Here is a 15,067-nt window from a genome sequence, read left to right as displayed (position 1 = left end):
AATGGTTTTCTATGGTCTCGCTGCCTTCCTTTCACCAGGCACAAATCTACCCAGCGCTCACATATGCAGAGTGAAACAAATTTATTTTGTGAGGAAATGAGGCCCTGGCCTCGGCTCACGAAGGCGCTGAAATGTGAAAGTACTCTCGAGAGAGGTTTAGCAGCGCTGGAATAATGCAAAGTCACGGCCACCAGGACAGGCAGAGAACGGAAAGGCTTCCTGGTAAAAACTCCACAGGTTGAACAGGGATTAAGACTAAATCCTAGCTATTGGACATATGATCCTTATGAGTTAGAACTTGAACTGTATCCAGAAAACTTTGAAAAGCTCCATCCTAGCAGCTGTCTTAACTCTTTTGGGCTTCATCCTTCAATGCGAATGAGTTCTCAGTTTAGCTCAAATGAAAGCCAGTGTGAGAAAAAGCTATTCAGTCATCAGTAGAGCTCTAAACTGTGGAGCCAGGGTGACTAATGTGATAATGCATGCTACTTGAGTAGAGTGGTCACAAGGCTGCTTACGCTTGATCTCATTTCAGAAACTAGAGAAAGAGAGAGCGCAGATCATTCAGTGCCTCTCTGTATCACTTTACCTAAGGCCATTGTTCAACAGATGATGACACTGTTCTCACACACTCGTGTCAGTCTATGTTCTAAGTGACTCTCATTGCCTCATTCTCACATCTGGCTATCTGTATTTGTATTGTATTTCTAATAAAATGCAACAGTGACAGAGGAAAGTCATCATTGATCGCTCCTGTGGTCAGTCAGGCTTCAGCGTCACTGTAGACTTGAAAACATAACAGTGGCAGATTGGTGGACCTGGGATTGAACTCTCAACAAGGTTGTTAAATATGAGCTCGTAATTTACTATGTGTTATTTTACACTATTCATAAAAAGATGCCCAAACACAATAATAGCCGGTTTAGGTCATGCGGGTGGAAAGTTCAGAAACAGATTTTTTTTGAAGTGCTCCCTGGCTGTAAAAGTCTTAACCCCTCTGCATTAAAGCAAGGCATTCTGTTGCGAAATTTGGGTTTTTATTTGCTTAGAATATTGTACAGTATAGACTTCAAAGACCTGTTCTAATAACACGGATCCTTTATTATTATTTTTTTCATCATCTATAGTATGACCGAGTTGGAAAAGGAAATCAATAACCTGCGCAGTGGCTTGAAGAATGTGGAAAACGTAAGCACTGATCAGTGGTTACCATGTGTTTTGTTATCTACCAAAAAATTTACGTCCACATCTGTTTCTTGATCTTATTTACTTGCCCGTAAACATGTTTGAGAACATTTCTCTGATCTGTTTATCATGTACAGGAGCTGGAATTCCAGAAAAAGCGTCCACAGGAGGTGGGAGATAAGTTTGTGCCTGTGGTCAGCCAGTTTGTTACACTCGCCAGCTTCAGCTTTTCTGATGTAGAAGACTCCCTTAATGAATCCAAGGAACTGGTGAGTGTGTGTACATGCGTGTGTATGTACGTGGTGTTGATTGAGAGGTGATGCAGAGCTCCATGTGCTTCCTTCTGAGGCCAGCTGTAGAAACAGGCTGCACTTCTGCCTGCTGAGTGCAGGAGCTGACCTCTGCCCTTTTGCTGTGAGCACTTCCTATGGAATGACCCTGGCACTCTTCTCAACCCCTGGAGGCTTGACAGGACATAGACCCCTAACAGGACACACACCTTGCTTTAAGTGATACATCTGTGCTGAAGGAAGTAATAATACTCAGTCAATAATGCTCAGACACAGCAGGCAAAATATCTCTAAATAACTTTATTGTCAGTCTGTAAATCTATTCCTCTGTAGTAGTTATTGCTAAGCTGTGAGTCTGAACACATTTTTACAGCTGATAATTAGGTGACAGCATCTCCAGTATCCCTGAACATCATTTTAAACAAGAAAAGTATCTATATGAAATAATAAATTGTTCAAGAACAGTGGTCTAGAAACATCTGTATACTGTCCAGTCGTTTAAAATGCCACGTCTATAAAATATTATGATGCAAGCTGAAGACACTTCACCCTAATTACTAGTCCTAACTGAGAAAATCTGAAAAACATTCAAAATGTAATTTGTTTATTAACATTAGCAGGCTCACTATTAGCTTGATAATGAGCACATATTTGACCCGAGCCATGAAAAGCCTGTGCCAGTCACCGTTTAGTCCATTATACTAACATTAATGGTGTCAGTTAGAAAGTGAGCACATTATCACAATAAACTTGTTTCCTTTGTAATCAGCTTTCTACGGAAGTCCTAAGAGCTCAGGCATTATTACACTTTTTCTCTCTTGTATTGTCGTGATAACGACTTAATTTTTTTATATTCTCTGCGTAAGAACGTGTTCTAGCGGCAGCAAAAGCACATTAAAACAGCATCATGGATGATCGCATGCGCTTTTACTCTGATCAGGGACGCATGTGAATAACAACTTCCACATAGATGTACGACACATATGAAGGAGGCATCTTTATCATCGAAAACAATATAGTGACCCTACTGCAGTTAATCCAGCCGTACATCACAGACCAATAAATGAATACAAAACAATGAACAGTACTTATGAGAAAGGCTTGATCTTTTAATAATCCATTGCATATTAACTATGGGGTACATGCAGAGATCATGAGAAAATTAAGTCATGATCATGACAAAACAAGGAATAAAATAATATAATAATGCGTGGCCTCTTAGGACTTCCATAGCCTTCCAAGCTGAGCTCATGATTTTTTTTTTATTAATTTTATATGCACTTTAAATTATTTTGACAGCAAATCATCAGAATACACAATATAACTGAATCCATTATACAGTACATGTCTCATCTGTTGTTTATAAGCACAGTTATCTTGAGTTATTGCTGCTAACATCTCATTCTCTAATGTTTTATTTGGTAATATTTTATGGATACAATGGCATAATGTCCTCAGATTCAAAGTTGGATAGCATCTATACTTTTATCTATTGTGTTCCAAAAAAAAAAAAAAAGATTTTTTCAGTTTTTCCACACAAATGTTTCTGTTTTCAAAGTAAATGCTGATATGATCCCCATTACTGCTCTCTGAGATGCTCTCTGAGTACTTGTTCCTACGTCTCTAAAATTTAAGCTTACTTTCTGTGAAAGATTATCCCAACAGAAGTAAAAGGGGGGAAAACATCTCAGACTTGAGTCATATAATTATTAAGAATAATAATTTTATATCAATAAAATAAAATAATCTTATTTAAATACCGTTTGAAAACGTCTTCCATTGAGGTAAGTGCCTGCAGGTTCCTATTAACTTCCTTTCTAAAATTTGTTTAATGGAGGCATTTGCAGTCAACCTGTACTGTACCTCAACCTGGGCCTCCTGTCTACTGAAAGTGATATTAAGATAAGAGGAGAGAGTTTGTGAGGGAGGGAATGAAACAAAACCATGTGATATTCTTTGGCTCGGACGCATGCTGCTTTAGAGAAGGTTAGACACATATGGCTGCGATAAAGGCACATCAAAGGCATTGTGGGTAAGACTTGGCCTCCTCCCCTGTGGAGAGGCAGCATGAGGTTACACTGATGCCATGTCGGTGTCCCCGTCTCCCTTTCCTCATACCTTTCCCTGGGTTTTTATCCGCTAGTAAAAATTTGAGCTTAACAAGACTACCGGTACGTGAACACCAGCTGTGTGCGACAGGAATTATTTAGCACATGTACATTAGACCCCTGCTGATTGTTCCTCTGTTCTGTCATCTCCACTTTAGTTTGTTTTTCTCCTGTTCTACATCTCTAGTGTCATTTGATTAGGGCAGAATTGCACTAAAATGTCAGTGCAAACATTTATTATTTTTCTTTTTAATTAATTGAGACCAAGTCAACAAAACAAAATATTTCTTTCTGTTAACTCACAAGTGTCTGAATAGATCAGTCATGAGATCTAGAGCATCATCTTGTTTTCATATTCTACAGTTTGATAAAGCGGTGAAGCACTTTGGTGAAGATGCTGGGAAGATGCAACCGGACGAGTTCTTCGGCATCTTTGACCAGTTCCTGCAAGCCTTCACAGAGGCTCGACAGGAGAACGAGAACATGCGACGACGCAAAGAGGAGGAAGAGCGCCGGGCACGCATGGAGGCGCAGGTGAGGAACTCCTCCTGCTCGTATTCAGAGGTCTCAACAACATGAAAGCTGGAATAGTAAAATCATAGCTGTCTTGTGAGAATATAGAATTAAATCTGGTTACTTCAGGTACTATCATCACAGTTATAAGCTCGCTCTCTTGACGCCTTTATACGACTGAAAGGGCTGAACTCCCTTTTATACAGTACATGTAAAACCTGTTTTAAAATCCGCTCTGCTCTTGTTCCTGTCTTGCAGCTAAAGGAGCAGCGGGAAAAAGAAAGAAAAGCTCGGAAGGCCAAAGAGAACGGAGAAGACAACGGGGGCGAGTTTGATGACCTGGTGTCAGCACTACGCTCCGGTGAAGTGTTTGACAAAGACCTGTCCAAGATGAAGCGGAACCGCAAACGTATTAACAGCCAAACCACAGACACAGGCAGAGAGCGTCCCATCACTAAACTCAACTTCTGAGATGGGGCTGCTTTGGCCACCTGCAATACTTAACCTTCTCACCTCTCACCTAAGGCCCATTTCTTCATCTGTGTTATCCAGAACTGTTCTGTTCCTTCACTGGACAATACTGCCTCACCGTGGAGGATACTTGGAGAGCACTCATTTGCAACACATATTTAAACGCTTATGGAAAGAGGAATTATTGGCTTTCTGCCCATACACTTTGCTCCTTTTGACTCTGAGGACTGAAAAGGTGTTGTGCATATAAATTGGAACGATATCTTCATAATATCTAAGGACTATGGCTGCCAAGATATTCTTTCTTTGGGGAAATTGAGTTTTCACCTTGGTGCTGGTGCACCAAGATTTCAGACTTGCAAGACAAGAAAAAAATTGCTAGTCAAATCTGGATTTGACAGAAAGAACACAAAACATGGGAACAGCTATCTTTGGTTTTCCACTGCAGAAACCTTTCATCATTCACAAGAAGGCCAATCTTACATCTTTACTAAAAGAAAAAAAAACTGCAAGAGTTACTCATTGGCTTATTCCTTAAATTGAGGCATGGCATGCAGGATAGAAATTGTCTAAATGTGTCTGGACCTGTTACCCGGAGATTAAGACTAGTAGTAAAAAAAAAAAAAAAGACCTTAAACGGTTAATCCACATACGGTTAAGGCAACATAACCTCCTCCAAGATAAAACTTAATCTCAGATCAGGAAACAGACCTGAAAAGTTAAACACTAAACAGCTTTAAATCTCGATGCTTTTTCCTTTTATTATTAAGGACCATTTTTTTATATAGTGAGCTTTTATTGAATACTAATAACAGTAACCAGGGGTATGGGTTGTGTAGGTTGTTTATTACATGGTTATTGAGAATTGTATTGGATATCAGACACAGGCTGGCTGAAGAACATTTTTAAAGATAAGATTTAGATAAGGAGTTGGCCCAAGCCCACGTCGTTTCAAACACTGTGGATGCTCCTTTTGTGCAAATTCTATGCATTTATGTTGGATCTTTCTTCAAGACACTTTGCAGATGGTCATGTGAAATCTGTAGACTTATTTAAAAAAAGAACATACCAGTAAGTAAATCAATGCAAGAGACTCTCCCTCAGCTCTTCCTTCATCACTGGATATATTCCAGTATTTTTATCCACAGTGTATGTTGTGACAATGTGATATGCTGACATTGAACTATGTTTGTAATTTAAAAAAAAAAATTCCATTGTAAGATGGCGCTTAAAGGAGAATAAATGGAAAAAATGTAATAGTTACTGTTGTGTTAATGTTTTCCACAATGGGCAACACGCTGGTGCCTAAACAGTGTGCAATAAAACATCTCCACTGAACAATAAAATTCAACTAGTGTCAAGGTTAAACTTTCGGTTTGAATAAGTCGAGATAAAAAAAAAAAACAGAATTTAACATACTTCACAAATATACACTCTAATCAACTGTTGATTGAAATCCATTAGAACTTCCAGATTTCAATGAGGAAAAAAAAGGTTAGGTAAGAAACAAGACATGACATGGGCACAAGAATCAGTCATTCACTTATTTTCTCTTCTGTAAAGTCAGAAAAACAACAAAAAATTACATTCCACTTATGTTCCTTAGACAGCGAATGTGTCAATTCCTCTGCCAGAAAGCCTCCTGTGAGATTCCACCTGTAAACAGTAAATAAACGTCTTTACAAACAGTGACTACAGGAGAGTGTGTTCATTGTGTGCACGTAATTTAACTGTTACAAAATGAAATTGCCATAAAAAAGAACATATGAATCCAAGGAAACTTGTATCCCAGCAGTTATGGTCCCTAATGAAACAAAAAAAGACAGAGATTGTTTATTTATTCCTACTTGTTAGATCTCAGCTTTAACACAGTCATCGGAGGAGGAAGCCATTCTTCAGGGTATCGTCGTTCTCCAGAGTAAAACTGGCCACACCGCTGTAGTAAGCATGACCCGCAACCTCAACCACCACTGCACTGAAGTCCCCACATGTCGTCTCCTTTAAACACACATCTTTCACTATCTATAGATATACAGCTCATACAACTGATGCACATCTAGAAAGTTTATTTTTGTGAACCATCTTTACTGGAGGACTACAACCTTGTGATTATTGATTTCCCACTTCAGATTCTGCTCAAATATTATGTTATCTCATCATATGATTTCTCAACCTATGGGGGTTAATATGTAAAATGTATACGGACTTATCACTGCAACCGGTAGATTAACTTTTTTTTTTTTTTTTGGAAATTGATCCAAACAAGATCAAGATTACAGCAAAGTCAAAAGTTTTTCTTTAATAGCTTCTTTTTCCACATTTAAAGTATATTTAATTTTGTTTAGGTTCATAGTTCTATTTTTAGCATACAAATGAATAAGACTGACTAGATGACTTGGTGTAAAAGGCATTCTTACTGATGCCACTGGTGTTGAGGTCTATTTGTTTGAATTTAGCTTGTTTTTATACATTTAGCTTTACATACCTGTACTGCCTTCCCTGTAAATATAGTTCCTGTGGTGCCGCTCTTGAAGCTCCTGGTCTTGTGCAGCTGGATCTGACCTTTGTGGTACTGCAGAGCAATGCGAGCAGTCACACCTGAACCAGTGGGGCTCCTGTCCACCTAAAGTCAACCAAATTTTTTATTTTAATTACCTATTGGAAGTTTGAACAGAGTGCCTTTACAAAAAAAAAAATCTTTGCAAAGTGTGTACTTTCTTTTAGAAGATATAATATCGATGTACAGTGTACATGGGACAACAGAAGGTGCAGGGTCTCACCTGGGCATCAGCAAACACACACACATTGGCTGTAGGCTCATCAGAGAAATCATCTTTGCCATCTGTGAGAATAGTACCATATAGAAAAGCCAGATCTTCACTAACGGGATGGTGGAGCTTCACCTGTCATAATAAAGGAAGGCAAAGCACCATTTTCTCTCAGTACGTCCTGTAATTTTATGTAAAAAGGTACCTGCTGTTTCTGCTGTACCTGAGATTTGACTGCATTAGTTACAGCAGTGGCTGCATCCACTAAATCTCTTGTTCTTGACTTATTGACATCCAGTCCAAATATTTCAGCATTCACAAAGGCATAGAGAGCTCCTCCGTAGCTTATGTCCACTGTGATTTCACCATATCCTGGAACGGTAACTTTCACATCTACAAAGATTATACAATCACAATTTAGGCTGTTGGTTGATTATACGTTTATAACAAACGAGCTTCATCCATAACAGAAAACGTCACCTGTGGCAAAAGCAAATGCTGGCACGCTGTGGAACCTCACTGCTCCTGTTTTACTGTTGCTATACTCCACAAAAGCCTTCACCAAGCCACATGGACAGTGGATGTTTATTTGGGTCTCGGGAGCAGTCGGAGTCTTTACCAAACCGTAGTCTACAGCAAAACGGCCCAGAGCGATCACAGCATGGCCACACATGGTGCTGTAACCCTCATTGTGCATGAACAGAACCCCGAGATCCGCTTCAGGTATCTCACTTTTGACTAATAAGGCTCCGTACATGTCATAGTGGCCACGGGGCTCGAACATTAACACTTTGCGTAGATGATCGAGATGGTCTCGTACATACCGCCGCTTTTCGAGCACAGTGTCTCCACTCACGGTAGGGTACCCGCTTACGATGATGCGTAAAGGTTCTCCTCCAGTGTGCATGTCAACCACAGACAGAAAGGGTCCATCGTGAGGTGGCAGTTTTGGAAAATCCATTTGATCCCTTAAAATAATTAATAATGCCAATCATTGCCAATCATTTTATAATGTACATGTGCTCAGTCAATATTGTTACTTTTTTTTCTTTTTTAATTCGCAGATACAGGTATGTGGCCATTACCTCCTAAATTGAATTATTAACTATGACTATTAACTATAACTACACGTGTCATTAATCACATAGTAGATGCATACTTTGAGGTATACTGATCTATCTGCACACACTCTGTACTCCCTGTACTCCATCAGTCAGTGGAAAGAGACCACCAATGATTAGACACTGAGTGAATTATCATCAGATTTTGGTCTTTTTTAAACACTGTTATTTTACTGGACACACACCTACCTTACAGACTGTTACAAGAGGCCATACAAACTTGTATGGCCAAAGGTTTGTCATGCTGAGAACCACATATCATGCATTTATAAAAGCATGAATTAACTAGGAAAAGTCCAACAGATTTTGTGCTATGGGGAAACTGTGTGCTCTGTTTTAAATGATTTGTTTTTCACACCAGAGTTGGAATGAAAATGTTTTAAAGTTTTTACTGCATTTCTTTTAAGATGGTATTATTTAGTATTTGTCTGGGTGTTTCTTATAGAGTAAATTATATGTATATATTTTTTTACTTTTGTGTTTATTTATTACTTTATCTTTATCTATTTTTTTTTAATCTAATTATTTGACTACGTTCATATGCAAATGTATAAAAAATGCTGATAAATTGAACGCATAGACTGTCAAAATAAACGACATTCAAAAGTCAATGTCTCTCTCTGTTTCTTTCTCTCTCCCTCTCTCTCTCTCTCTCTCTCCCTCTCTTAAACACACACACACACACACACACACACACACACACACACACACACACACACACACACACACACACACACACACACCCCTATGCTGTTGTTAATGTTATGCTGTTAAAGCTCTAACACACCAGTCATGTGATCATGGCACATTTCTGCTGATTGCAGGGTACAATGTAAGATGTCAGTGCTCTTATACAGCAAGTTAGTGTCATTTAGTACAAAATCCCACTGACTTACATACTGACAAATCTCCGGTTTATAACATACAAACTATTAAGCATTTTGTACTGCAAAAAAACTGTTGCTTACCGTTAACGAGAAAAATATATGAACTGGAATGTCAAGTTAAACTTCTGCCTTGTTTTAAACTCTTGACTTACAAAGTGCCACCGCAGCTATATTTGTGTGCAGAATCCCAAATACCTCCCTACTTACTTTAAAAGTGCACTACATCCGGTAGGAATCACAATAAACGTCCCTACACACTTTAAAGTGCACTATAGAGAATGTATTTGGGATTCAGTCTGTAACAGAAGTTTTTTGCTGCCCTCTGCTGGTCTGGATGTAGAAATACATGACAACCAAATGCATCATGCAGCGCCCTCTAGTGGTCTATTTTTTACATAAAACTATTCCTGCTTTGCTTCCTTTATGTCTTTATATAACTGAACATATATTTTTCTTCATGCAGGCACAGAAAACATATATAACAAAAGGCACAACTAAAACAGAGCTCATTGTCCATAAACACTAATTGGATTTGATAGAAATGACATTTCATGACATTTTATGACTTTTTATTAGCTTTTTTCTTGAACAAAGGTTCAATAGTCAATTTGATTTGATTGGATATGGCTCATGTCAGGGGCGCCCCCATGGGGTGGCCAGTGGAGGCCAAGGCCACCCCTGTATAAACTGGCCTGTGGCCAACTCTAGTATGAATTTGAATTTGAATGCATGATGAAAATTCACAATAGTTCATGAAGTGAAAAAAAAATAAATTGTCAGAGATTGACTATTCTGTAAAGTGTTTTATACCTTAAATCACAACAAATATTCAAGGAGTACAAATGTCAATTCATTATAAAGATCTTTTTAATTTATAGTAGTAAATATTTGACAATATTACTGAACCTGCAATGATTCATATATTATATAATACACTGTACTACAGATAGAATCCTTCTGTAGTCCTTTTTTAAAAAATATTTTAATCATCATTTACAGAGAAATGGCCTTGCTAAACCATTTAGCCTACTCTATCTATCTATCAATCTATCTATCTATATATATATATATATATATATATATATATATATATATATATATATATATACAGGTGCTGGTCATATAATATCATCAAAAAGTTGATTTATTTCACTAATTCCATTCAAAATGTATATTATATTCATTCACTACACACAGACTGATCTATTTAAATATGTTTATTTCTTCTAATTTTGATGATTATAACTGACAACTAAGGAAAATCCCAAATTCAGTATCTCAGAAAATTAGAATATTACTTAAGACCAATACAAAGAAAGGATTTTTAGAAATCTGGGCCAACTGAAAAGTATGAACATGAAAAGTATGAGCATGTAATAGCACTCAATACATAGTTGGGCTCCTTTTGCCTGAATTACTTCAGCAATGCGGCGTGGCATGGAGTCGATCAGTCTGTGGCACCGCTCAGGTGTTATGAGAGCCCAGGTTGCTCTAATAGTGGCCTTCAGCTCTTCTGCATTTTTGGGTCTGGCACATCACATCTTCCTCTTCACAATACCTTTCTCTGGGGTTAAGGTCAGGCGAGTTTGCTGGGAAATTAAGAACAGGGATCCCATGGTCCTTAAACCTGGTACTGGTCCTGTTGGAAAATGAAATCTGCATCTCCAAAAAGTTGATCATCAGCAGGAAGCATGAAGTGCACTGACAGCATGATATACATACCTATATACATATGCATGTTTCTATAAAGCTCCTGAGATGCTTAATGTCTTTACTTTATTAACATCAGATATTAAACAATGGACAGAAACATGCTGTGACTACATTCACTGCTCAGCTTGCACGAGACAACAACTCTTCTTCAGTACCAGCGCGTACCCCTCATACTCCACACTCTATTGCCATCTAGTGGACAAATACACACATCATATTATAGAGTAACCTGATTATATCACATCGCCCTTCCTTATGAGTTACTTAACATGTAACAGAAAATACTGTATGAAACAATATAACACTTAACAACTTTTAAACAAAGTCATACAGGGTCTAGCTTAACACATTTTCTTATTATGTCATTTGCTATTGTTTCTTAAGCCATTTACACAAAGTCTTTATACTTCTGTGGAATTAAGACAGATCGTGTTCTTACCACCTTTGGTGAAGGAACTGTTTGGCTAGAATCTGACTCTGGTAAATTAATTACAGTTTGTTCAGTTGACACTGGAATGTTCGGAACAGCATTATGCATTTCATTTGCAAGATGGTCGGGACTGTTGATTTCCTGCTGTACTTGAGTCTGTGAAGCTGAAGTAGATGTCGGTCCTTTGTCACAGATGTAGGCATTAGATGTGGCTGGTTTCGTATAAGTAATCCAGCCTCAGATTGTATAATGTAAGACCGCGGTGACTCACACTTCTCAAGTACTGTTCCAGACCTTATCCATCCTCTCTCATCATCCAATTTCACTGCCATGGAAGCACCAGGTGAAATCTCAGGTAATGTACAAACATTGTTCCTCTTGTTGTAATAATTTCGATAGCTTGCTTTAGCTTTTCAATCCAACTTTCTCGCCTGATGAAGATCTGGCCACTCAGGCGGCAGGTTTGACTCCAATGTGGGAACAGTGGTTCTTATTTGTCTACCCATCATAAGCTGTGTGGGACTTACACCTGTAGCCTGAATGGGAGTGGCTTGGTAGCTCACCACAATAAATGTAGGTCTGATTGTTTTGAGATCTTTTTAGCTGTTTGCACAGCTCTTTCAGCCTCACTGTTTGATTGTGCATAGTGAGGACTCGAGGTAACATGTTGAAAATCATAGTTTCTTGCAAAGTCTCTAAAAGCTCGCCAATAAACTGAGGCCCATTGTCAGAAAACAAAACGTTGGGACATCCCCATCGTGCGAACATGTTCTGTAAACAAGCACGTGTCATTTTTCCTGACAAGTCCAAGAGATGAGCTATATCGACATACCTCGAGAAATAATCCACAACTATCAAATAATGCTGCTTATCCACTTCACATATATCAGCACCAATTTTCTCCCATGGGCGGTTTGGCAAGGGAGTGGTTAGAAGTGTGCTCCTTTTTTTGGGTAGGTCTTGTTTCCAGACAGTCTTTGCAGTTATTAACAAGCGACTGGATTTCTATACTTAATCCTGGCCACCACACACTACATTTCGCTCTCTCCCTACATTTCACAATGCCTTGGTGTCCGCTATGCAATCTCTGGAGTATGTCTGACCTCATTGTTTGGGGAATTATGATCCTTTCATCATAGAGCTCAAGGTCCTGGAAAACTGACAGGTGATGACATGCACTGTAGTATGATTTCAAAGCTTGAGGGACATTGGCTGCATACCTAGGCCAGCCATCAGCCACATATACAGTACAGACCAAAAGTTTGGACACACCTTCTCATTCAAAGAGTTTTCTTTATTTTCATGACTATGAAAATTGTAGATTCACACTGAAGGCATCAAAGCTATGAATTAACACATGTGGAATTATATATGTACGTAACAAAAAAGTGTGAAACAACTGAAAATATGTCATATTCTAGGTTCTTCAAAGTAGCCATCTTTTGCTTTGATTACTGCTTTGCACACTCTTGGCATTCTTTTGATGAGCTTCAAGAGGTAGTCACCTGAAATGGTCTTCCAACAGTCTTGAAGGAGTTCCCAGAGATGCTTAGCACTTGTTGGCCCTTTTGCCTTCACTCTGCGGTCCAGCTCACCCCAAACCATCTTGATTGGGTTCAGGTCCGGTGACTGTGGAGGCCAGGTCATCTGGCGCAGAATCCCATCACTCTCCTTCATGGTCAAATAGCCCTTACACAGCCTGGAGGTGTGTTTGGGGTCATTGTCCTGTTGAAAAGGTGGTGTGTCCAAACTTTTGGAAGGTGTGTCCAAACTTTTGGTCTGTACTGTACTTCTTCACCATTTGTAGTTCATAATCCAGTCCTGTCTCTCTTTTCACAGAATCTAGCTTAGGTCGAGAGATTGGCCATGCATCACTGACAGCATTCTGGTAAGACTCCACATCCAGCACTAATTCAGAAACCTCTGCTGAAATGGTGGGCTGATTGTGTTGAGACAGCGTATCGGCGACCACCAGTTGTTTACCTGGTACATACTGTGTCTCAGGATTGTATCGCATCATTCGCAATAACAGTCTTTGACATCACAGGGGAACTGCATTGATCAAAGGAATGAGTGGTTTATGGTAAGTTTGCAACACAAAACTTTCCAGTCCGTACAGGAATCGTGAAAATTTCTCACAGGACAACACGGCTGCCAGGCACACTTTTTCGATCTAGGCATACAGTTTTTCAGCATCTGTCAGCACCCTGGAGCAGTAGGCCACTGGTTTTAGCTGCCTGTCATAGTCTTGCAGCAAGACGCCCCCCAGGCCATAACTGCTGGCATCTGCGTTGACAACTGTGACCTTTTTGACATCATAAAACGCAAGAACGGGAGCTTCTGTGATTACTTGTTTACGTTATTAAATGCTTTCTCTTGCACAGGACCCCAGTACCATATGACATCACATTTTAACAGCTCATTGATAGGTCGAATGACATCTGAGAGATGAGGAACATACTCCCCAGGTAGTGAATCATCCCCAGCATTCTCCGTAGTTCCGAGATGTTCTGTGGCTTTTCCAGGTGTGTAATAGCGTTGACTTTGGCTGTATCAGGCCGTATACCCTCCTTGTCTATGACGTGTCCTAAATACTTGAGTTGTTACTGTCTCAGTAGACACTTTTCCTAATTCAGCTACAAACCTGCCCGGTCAATGACTGACAAAGACCTCTTTGCCCGGTCAATGACTGACAAAGCAATCGCTGCTCATGTTCCTCAGGAGTGTTGTCATAAACTAAAATATCATCCATGCAACTCCTTCTTCGTCGTTGAGGATTGCTGACATTTCATGCTGGAAGATTTCTGGTGCACTCGTTATTTCAAATGGGAGCCTACGGAAGAAATATCTCCCAAAAGGAGTAATAAATGTTGTTAGTTTTGCACATTCCATATCAAGTGGCAGTTGCCAGAAACCTCTAGCAGAATCAAGGAGCGAGAAAACTTCAGCATGTGCTAACTCAGGAAGAATGTCCTAAGAATCGTTGGCAGCACAAATTTCTCCCTTTTGACAGCTTTATTTAGTTGCTTTAGATCGAAGCAGATTCTGATTTGCCCCATCTTCTTTGGAACAGCTACCATAGGGGCGCAGCATTCAGTAGGTTCAGTGATTTCTTGAATAACACCACGTTTAACCATTCTCTCTAGCTCGGCTTTAACTTTTGAGAGTAAAGGTATGGACACTCGACGTGCAGTGTGGACACTGTAGGGTACTGCATTCTCTTATAAGCAGATTTTGATAGGTTTGATCTTTACTAAACCAAGTTCAGGTGAGGAAATAGGTTGAAGCTCTTCCAACCTTTTCACTAAGCCCATAGCACTGGCTGCATCTCACCTAAGAAGATTGTGTATTGTGACGATGAACGCATCAAAACTGTACTGCTTATCTCTGTAGACTGTGATGGCTTTAAACTGTCCTTTGCAGTGCAATGTTCCCCCTGGGCTCTCAAGTTTCACATTTGCATTCTTGAGTTGTGGCTTGTACTTCAAAACAGAGAATGTTATCTCAGAAAGTACACTTATGTCTGCACCCGTGTCAATTTTAAAGTCTATGTCTGTGCCTTGAATTGGAAGTGTAACCAT

At 39.3% G+C, this 15,067-nt stretch overlaps 2 protein-coding genes across 4 annotated transcripts in view; one reads left to right on the top strand and one right to left on the bottom strand.

Annotated features, from left to right (window-relative positions):
* daam1b (dishevelled associated activator of morphogenesis 1b) overlaps positions 1–5,824 on the top strand; it is a 64,217-nt gene extending 58,393 nt beyond the window's left edge. For all 3 annotated transcript variants that reach the window (XM_047801527.1, XM_027148934.2, XM_047801526.1), the window contains 4 exons: positions 1,128–1,188; positions 1,323–1,454; positions 3,947–4,117; positions 4,355–5,824. In XM_047801527.1, the coding sequence (XP_047657483.1) occupies positions 1,128–1,188; positions 1,323–1,454; positions 3,947–4,117; positions 4,355–4,567 (577 nt within the window). In that variant the 3' untranslated portion in view covers positions 4,568–5,824. The remainder of the gene's footprint in view (positions 1–1,127; positions 1,189–1,322; positions 1,455–3,946; positions 4,118–4,354) is intronic.
* On the bottom strand, positions 5,393–9,581 carry LOC113644260 (trans-L-3-hydroxyproline dehydratase). Its single transcript, XM_047801528.1, has 7 exons — positions 9,425–9,581; positions 7,816–8,303; positions 7,559–7,728; positions 7,348–7,470; positions 7,053–7,190; positions 6,415–6,565; positions 5,393–6,223 (listed from the first exon to the last, which is right to left on the bottom strand). Exons 2-6 carry the CDS (start codon positions 8,294–8,296, stop codon positions 6,440–6,442), a joined length of 1,038 nt encoding a protein of 345 aa, XP_047657484.1. The 5' UTR covers positions 8,297–8,303; positions 9,425–9,581; the 3' UTR covers positions 5,393–6,223; positions 6,415–6,439.
* Positions 9,582–15,067: the final 5,486 nt, after the last annotated feature.

The sequence above is a fragment of the Tachysurus fulvidraco genome, chromosome 16 (assembly GCF_022655615.1).
Source record: "Tachysurus fulvidraco isolate hzauxx_2018 chromosome 16, HZAU_PFXX_2.0, whole genome shotgun sequence".
Taxonomy (NCBI): domain Eukaryota; kingdom Metazoa; phylum Chordata; class Actinopteri; order Siluriformes; family Bagridae; genus Tachysurus; species Tachysurus fulvidraco.
The sequence above is the reverse complement of the archived record's forward strand: the minus strand, read 5'-3'. Positions and strand labels throughout refer to the sequence as shown.